At 56.5% G+C, this 8122-nt stretch overlaps 1 protein-coding gene and 1 long non-coding RNA gene across 2 annotated transcripts in view; both read left to right on the top strand.

Moving 5' to 3' along the window:
* LOC115286901 (RUN and SH3 domain-containing protein 1-like) overlaps nt 1-2711 on the top strand; it is a 4454-nt gene extending 1743 nt beyond the window's left edge. The window contains exons 7-9 of the mRNA XM_029933230.1: nt 1-285; nt 769-879; nt 2124-2711. The exon at nt 1-285 is cut by the window's left edge and continues 66 nt beyond it. Coding sequence (XP_029789090.1) covers nt 1-285; nt 769-879; nt 2124-2292 — 565 coding nt within the window. The 3' untranslated portion in view covers nt 2293-2711. The remainder of the gene's footprint in view (nt 286-768; nt 880-2123) is intronic.
* Nucleotides 2712-3363: 652 nt separating this feature from the next.
* Nucleotides 3364-7845, top strand: LOC115286900. The gene is made up of 2 exons (XR_003906331.1): nt 3364-3609; nt 7068-7845. It is a non-coding gene; the product is annotated as an uncharacterized LOC115286900 (long non-coding RNA).
* The last annotated feature ends 277 nt before the right edge of the window (nt 7846-8122 follow it).

Below are 8122 nucleotides of genomic sequence, written 5' to 3'. Positions count from 1 at the left end.
TTCCGGGGAGACGCCTCTGGGCCCCTCAGCCCCGGAGAGCACCCCTGCCCCTGGCGGCTGGTGGGGGCAGCTGACCCAGGCCTCCCGCGTCTATGCGTCCGCGGGCGGCGAGGGCTTCCCTCTCCCCCGGTGGAGGTCCTGGCGTCCCGCCGCCTCGGCCCAAGGCGCCCAGGACGGACCCCTGCCTGCGGAGGAGGCAGCACCAGGCCGAGGTGTGTGGCTGGGGAGACTGTTTGGGGCGCCTGGGGGCCTCACAGAAGCCGACGGTGGAAGCTTGAAGTCCAGGTAACCGGTGGCCGGCCCCCTCCAGGACCTGTGGCCCCAGCTCAGAGCCCCCAGTCACCCCAGTGTGAAACCATAGAGACCATCTGGGCCAGGGTTTGGCCGTTTTCTCTAGCTCCAGAGGGTTCCCTCCCATCCGCCCTGCAGCAGGTGCGCTGCATTTTGCCTCATGGCCCTCAGAGCCAAACAGGCTTACAGAATCCGGAAAGCAGCTCAGTACTTCTCTCGGGCTTGACCGTGGTGGCCTCGGGCCTGTCCAGCGACCCTTGGGGCAGCGCCCACTGCTCCCAGAGGCCCCTCCCGGCTTCTGGTGTCATTCACCTTTGTGGGCGCCTCCCGCATTTGCCTGAAGGTGCCCCCGGCAGTGACCGCCCCTGCCCTCTTGGATCCGGCGTCTCTGCTTCTTCCCTCCTCCCACACCCTGGGCTCCTGGGTTCTCTCTCTGGATGTCCGGTGACCTCCGTGGCCCTGTGTCCTTCCGTCCAGGAGGCCGTCCAGCTGGCTGCCCCCGACGGTGAGTGTGCTGGCCCTGGTGAAGCGCGCGCCGCCCGCCGAGACGCCGTCTCCTCCTGAGGAGCTCGAGGCCCCGGCCCCCAGGTCAGGGAGGCGCCTGTCCGTTTGCAGGGGGGTAGGGGGGGGTGGCGGCCTCGGTGCTGGCAGCTCTCCACCGTCTCTGAGCCCATTTCCCCCGTGGAAGGTGGGCGGCTGGTACCTGGTGATGGTTGTTAGGAAGGCAGGCGGCACCGGGGAGTGGGCGCCTGTCCTGTCCCCGCGGGCATGCGCCTTGCTGTCTGGGGAGGGGGTGGGCTGTGCTTCCCTGAGGGGCTCCGGGGTTCAGACCTGCTTCTGTTTCTGAGTCTGGCCTCAGTTGGGTTATCTCAGTCCATCGAGTTAGGTTTCTTTTTCTTTCTAGCTTGCTTGCTTGCTTATTTTGAGATAGAGAGCAAGAGTGCGTGCAGGGGAAGGGCAGAGAGAGAGGGAGAGAAACCCAAGCAGGCTTTGCACTGGCAGCACAAAGCCAGTTGTGGGGCTTGAACCCATGAGCCGTGAGATCATGGCCTGAGTTGAAATCCAGAGTCAGATGCTTAACCGGCTGTGCCCCCAGGCACCCCTGAATTAAGTTTCTTGGCTTTTCCTTGACTCGACGATGCTTCTCAAGTCCTTCCAACGAGCTGGGCGCTGTGCTATGAGAGGGAATATGAAGGCTTGTGCCGCTGGTGGCCCAGGGGGGACCCCAGTGTGGGGACACGCGGTTCAGCGTGGTGGATGCTCAGGGAGGACAGGACTGAGTCCTTCAGGGGCAGGTCTGGGGGCTCAGGGAAGGCCGGTGGCGGTGTGGGTGTGCAGGTGTGCGGGTGTGTGTGTGTGTGTGTGTGTGTGTGTGTGCGTGTGCGTGTGTGTGTGTGTGTGTGTGTGTGTGTGTGTGAGATGGCAGCGGCGAGATGCCCCAGGCCTCAGGGGGTGGAAGGGACCCAACTCCATCCTTGAGGCCCTGGGAGCCAGTGAAGGGTCTTCAGCCTGAAGAGGGAGTCGGGTGAGGGGCAGGGAGGGGTGAGCAGACCCTGCCCTGGGGCCTAGGGGTGCGGGCAGTAGCAGTGGTGTCCCAAGAGGAGGGTGGATGGCGTGGAGTCACAGCCGCCAAGCAAGGGAGGGGTGGGGGAGGGGCGCTGCAAAGTTTGGCAGGAGCCCCCCTGGGGTGGGGGGAGTGGAAGGGGGTGTGTTTGCCACCGGGAGGGCTGCTGGGGGGGGTGGCAGGGGACTGGTGGGGAGGCCACCCGGCTGGTCCCCACGTCCCCACGCCCCTTCCGGTGCCTCACCAGCCTGTCCCCCTGCTCCCGCAGGGCGGTGCGGGCGCTCTGTGACCACGCGGCCGCGGGGCCCGGCCAGCTGAGCTTCCGGCGCGGGGAGGTGCTGCGTGTCCTGGGCACCGTGGACGAGGACTGGCTCCGCTGTGGGCGCGATGGCGCGGAGGGGCTGGTGCCCGTGGGGTACACGTCTCTGGTCCTCTAGGCCGGGCCCCCTCCGGCCGCGTCGCCCCGGGAGCGGTGGCCTGTGCAGGCGCGTCGCCGCAGAAGCACCGGCCAGTCTGCTACGCAACCCTTCCCCCCTCCCCCGTCTCTGCTGACGTGAGACCCTCTCTCCTCCCTCCCTCCGCCACGAGGTGAAAACTCCTCCTCCAAGTATGAAAGGAAAGCCCTCCGTCTGCCTCCTCTGTCCACCACGTGAGCGCCTCCCGTCCCGCCGCACCTCTGCCTCGTCGACTGCGACACCGTCCCCCACAACGGGAGGGCCTGGCCTCCTTCCTGCGCATGGACACCCCGCGGCACCCACGCCGCTTGTATTTATTCTGTGCCCCAGACCCCCTGCCGGGTGGGCCGTGGTGCCCGGCTGCCCGCTCCTCCTCTGTCCCAATAAAGTGTGGGCGCTGAGCACGTGTGTGTCACTGGGGGGAGGGGGGGGGGACACAGCGGCCCTGGGTCCTCGCTGCTCCCCGGCAGCAGAGAGGCGGCCGACAGGGCCCAGGTGCCTGTCCGTGGAGGCGGGTGGGGAGGCCGGGCCTCCATGCCCGGCAGTGTCGGAGGGCTGCAGGGAGGGTCCCGCTCTGCGGGGACGAGCAATCAGCACAGCGAGGGCATGTCTGGCACTCCATGAGCAGCGCCACTGGGAGCTTGGAGCACAGGACACTTAGGGGCGACAGAACCGGGAGGGAAAAGACTCGGACGTTTTGCTGTGCCAAGTTGAGACCCAGGTCTGCGGTCCAGGTGGCGCTGGCTCAAACCGGACCCCAGAGCCGCTGGGACCGGCAGCTGCGGCCTTGGGTGGGGGGGGCTTGTTCTGGGGGCTTCTCCGACCGCTGCTCCTCTTCTCGCCATGGACTAAAGCAGTACGTGTGGGAGGTCGCTGTGACTGCGGCCTGTGACCAGTGTCTCCACGGCGGGGTCTGCCCGGCGGCCCGGGGTTTCCACGTGGCCACGCAGCGTTCATTTCCCAGGACCCCACCTGCCCCTCCGACTCCTGCCCCCAGGTGCTAGGTGTTATGGTGCGTGACCCTAACACCTGGGAAGGGTCCTAGAGCGACTCTGCCCAAGCGCCACTGGGATCTGGTGACACTTGTAGTCACGGCCCAGTGGGTCTCAGACCTCGTAGGACATCCTGAAGTAGCCCGAGCGCTGACACGAAGTTTGCGCTGCGGCATGAGCCCTCGAACCGCTGTAGTCGATGCCAGCGGCTAAGAGTTGAAGACAAACTGCTGACGCGCTTTCGTGTCCACGAGGAACAGGCCGCCTCCCAGCTCGTGGGGCCGCAGGCACGGAGCTCTTGGATCATGTTAGTTTTTTAAAGTAATTAAGTAATTAAAGTAATTAAGAGTTACAATTCTAGCACAGGTAACGTGCTTTGCTCTGTTAGTTTTAGATGCACAATATAGCGATCCCGTGATTCTGCGTGGTACTTAGTGCTCATCATGGTAAGGGGACTCTGACCCCCCATTCTGGTGGCCACCAGTGTGTCCTCTGTAATTAAGAATCTGTTTCGGCATTGTCTTCTTTTTTTTTTTTTTTCCTTCTTTTCCTTTGTTTTTTTAAATTCCATATAGGAGTGAAACCATATGGTATTTATCTTTCTCTGGCTTATTTCGCTGAGCATAGTACCATCTAGATCCATCCATGTTGCTACAGATGACAAGACGCACCCTTTGCTGTGGCTGAGTGATCGCACACGTGCACGACTCCTCAGGGGACGCCTGGGCTGCTCTCCGAGCGTGGCTCCCGGAGCTAAAACTGCGGCAATTGAGGCGAGGGGCCAGGCTGGGGCAGCGGGTGTGACTCTTGATCTTGGGGCTGTGGGTTTGGGTCTAGAAATTACTTGGAAAATATCTTAAAACCCTCCAAACCATAGGGGTGCATGTGTCTTTTCAAACAAGTGTGTTTATATTCTCTGGGTAAATACCGAGTACTGGAATTACTGGATCATATGTTAATTCAGTTTTTTAAAATGTTTATTTTGGGAGAGTGAGCAGGGGAGGGGCAGAGAGAGAGAGAGAAAGGGAGACACAGACTCTGAAGCAGGCTCCATGATTCACATAGTGTAGCGCCCGACGTGGGGCTCAAACTCACAAACCATGAGATCGTGCCCTGAGCTGAAGTCAGATGCTCGCGAGCCAAGCCCCCAGGGGGCCCGCGGTCCTCCACAGCGGCTGCACCAGATTACGTGCCCCCCCTTTTTCTCCAGTGGTTTCTTGTGTTTTATGTAACCATCCTGACGGGTGTGAAGGGAGACTCCTTGTGATTTTGGTTTGCATTTCCCTGAATGACGTGGAGCGTCTCTTCATGCGTCTGTCGGGCGGCTGTCGGTCTTCACCAGAGGAGTGTCTTTATGTCTTATGCCTACTTTTGATTTTTCTTTTTATATCGCGCTGTATAAGTTCATTATATATTTTGGATACTAACCCTTTTTTGGAGATATAATTTGCAAATGTCCCATTCAGGAGAATGTCTTAGTTTTTTTTTTAAGATTTTATTTTTTAATTATTTTTAATATTTAATGTTGAGAGAGTGAGCAAGAAGTAGGGGAGGGGCAGAAAGAGAGGATCCAAAGCAGCTCCACACTGTCAGCGCAAAGCTAGACACAGGGCTTGAACCCACAAACTGTGAGATCATGACAGGAGTGGAAGGTGAACACTCAAGTGACAGCCACCAGGCGCCCCGGAAGATTTGAAGTAACCTCGACACCCCAGGAGGGACTCAGAGCCCTGAGATCAAGAGTCACATGCTTGGGAATGTAAACTGGTGCAGCCGCTCTGGGAAACAGTGTGGAGGTTCTTATCCATAGAACTCCCCTAGGACCCAGCAATAGCACTGCTAGGGATTTACCCAAGGGATACAGAAGTGCTGACGCACAGGGCCACATGTACCCCTATGTTCGTAGCGGCACTGTCAACAATAGCCAAATCATGGAAAGAGCCGGAATGTCCATCACCTGATGAACGGATCAAGAAGATGTGGTTTATCTATACAATGGAGGACTCGATGGCAATGAGGAAGAATGAAATCTGGCCACTTGTAGCAACATGAATGGACCTGGAGGGAGTCATGCTGAGGGAAATAAGTCAGGCGGAGAAGGACAGATACCATATGTTTGCACTCATAGGTCTAACAGGAGAACAGGAGAAACCTAATGGAGGTCCAGGGGGAGGGAAAGAGAGGGGGAGAGAGAGGGACGCAAAACTTGAGAGACTATTGAATACTGAAAACGAACCGAGGGCTGAAGGGGAAGGGGCAGGGGGGAAAAGTGGTGGTGATGGTGGGGAAGAGCACTGGGTGTTGTATGGAAACCAAATTGACAATAAACTACGTAAAAAAAATTAAAAAAAGAGTCACATGCTCTCCCGATGGGGCCAACCAGGAGTCCCAGTTTTCCTGTTTCCTTTGATATGCAGAAGATTTTAATTTTGATGTAGTCTTAATAGTTTATTTTTGCTTTTGTTTCCCTTGCTTCAGGAGACATTGCTATGGCCAATGTCAGAGAAATTACTGCCTGTTCTCTCTTCTAAGATTTTTATGGTTTTAGGTCTCACATTTAGGTCCTTAATCCATTTTGAGTTTATTTTTGTGTAGAGTGGAAGAAAGTGGTCTAGTTTCATTCTTTTGCATGTGGCTATCCAGTTTTCCCAACATCTTTGTTAAAGAGGCTTTTTTGTTTTAAACTGAGAAAGAGAGAGAGAAAGAAAGAAAGGGAGAGAGCACAAACAAGGAAGGGGTAGAGAGAGAGGGCGAGAGAGGAAATCTCAAGCAGGTCCCCCAAGGTCAGTACAGAACCTGATGCGGGGCTCAAACTCACAGTGAGATCATGACCTGAGTGGAAATCAAAGCTGGACACTTAAATGACTGAGCCACCCAAGGCTGTCTGTTTTTCCATTGTGTGTGTGTGTGTGTGTGTGTGTGTGTGTGTGTGTATATATGTATATATATTTTAAATATTTGAGAGACAGTGTGAGCAGGGGAGGGTCAGAGAGAGGGGGAGACACAGAACCGGAAGCAGGCTCCAGGCTCCGAGCCAGCTGTCAGCACAGAGCCCGATGCGGGGCTCGCACCCACAATCCGTGAGATCCTGACCTGAGCCGAGGCCGGACGCTTAACCGACTGAGCCACCCAGGCGCCCCTCCATTGTATATTCTTGCTTCCGTTGCAAGATTCCGTTGGAGATTAATCGATCACGTGATGGCAGGTTTATTTCTGGGCTATCTGTGTCTGTTTTGGCCTGGGCACCATATTGGTTTTACTACAGCTTTGTAGCAGAGCGTGAGGTCTGGAATTGTGACGCCTCCAGTTTTGCTTTTCTTTCTCAAGGTTGCTTGGGCTCTTCGGAGACTTCTGTGGTTACAGGCACGTTTTAGGAAGATTTTAGTTTCGTGAAAAGTGCTGGTGGTATTTTGATATGGCTTGCATTATGCCCGTAGACCGCCTGGAGCAGAGACATTTTAGCGATATTGAGTCTTCCTGTCCGTGAGCACGGGGCACCCTTGCATTTGTCTGTATTGTCTGCAATTCCTTTCACCATTGTTTTATAGTTTTCAGAGTACAAGTCTTTCACCTCCTTGGTTAAGTTTATTCCTTTTTTTGGGTGCAGTTGTAGAGGGGATTTTTGGGGGACATTATTAATTTCTCTTCTGCTTCATTATTAGTGTGTAGAAATGCAGTGGGTTTCTGCACATGGATTTTGTATCCTGCAACCTTACCAAAGTCTTTTGTCAGCTCTAATAGTTTTGGTGGTCTTTCTGTACACAGCATAATGTCCTCTGCGACTGGCGTCACTGTTTTCTTACCCACGTGGAGGCCCTGATTGCTGTTCCCTGTCTGGCCGCCGTGGTGAGGACTCCCGGTGCTGTGCTGAATGAAGGCGGTGAAGAGTGGACCCCGTGTCCTGCCCCTGACCTTGGGGAAAGACCCTCCCTTCTCACCAAGGGTGATGCCAACTGGGGGTTCCCCATAGTGCGTTCCCTCCAGACCGACGTTGTGGAGAGCTTCTGTCACGGATGGATGTTGTGCTTTGTCAGATGCTTTTTCTGCATCTATGGAAATTATCACGTGCTTCTCACAATTTCTCGGATTGATGTACTGTGCCACGTTGATTGATCCCCCCTGCATCCTGGGAACGCAGCCCACGGTCCTGATGCTTCTGAGCAACCACCGCAGCGGCGACCTGTGTCTCGCCAGGCGTCCCCATTTCTGGCAGGAGTGGATTTATCTTCCTTCGCAGGGCCACACCTGGCTGTTTCGGACGCTTTTCTATTTGGCGATGAAGACTGTGGACTTGCAAGCCCAGCCAGCACTGGGTGATCTCTGGCAGCTGCTGAGACTCTGTCACTGTCACGCCTCCGGAGTGGGAACGGGGACCAGAGAGGGCCGCCACCAGGGTCGTCTGGCTGGCTGGCTGCTGGGCAGGTTATCGTCATCAACCTCTCTGTGGCCTCATTTCCTCACCTGAAACGGGCTTTGGTACCTACCTAAAAGGGCTGTTGTGAAGGCGAATAAATGGATATGTGTAAACTGCTTCAGGCGGAAACGGTCTGAAGTTACTGTTGCCAACCTTGGAGGCTGTGAATGAGAACCGAGTGAGGTGGTGCGTGCACGTGTGCACGTGTGCACAGGATGGAAGGGGAGGCGGTTACTGCGGATTGGCTAGGCTGGGCTCCGACCGCAAAGATCCCAACGTTGAGGCAATGGCTGCGCTGGGGAGGGCGCCCCTGGGGGGCCCGGGACGCTGCTGCTGTGGGTTGGAAAAGACCTCTTTGGAAACAGGGTGAAGAAGATCCTGGAAGACAAGTGAGGACAGGAAAGAG

Source organism: Suricata suricatta, chromosome 3, assembly GCF_006229205.1.
Source record: "Suricata suricatta isolate VVHF042 chromosome 3, meerkat_22Aug2017_6uvM2_HiC, whole genome shotgun sequence".
Taxonomy (NCBI): Eukaryota; Metazoa; Chordata; class Mammalia; order Carnivora; family Herpestidae; genus Suricata; species Suricata suricatta.
The sequence above is the reverse complement of the archived record's forward strand: the minus strand, read 5'-3'. Positions and strand labels throughout refer to the sequence as shown.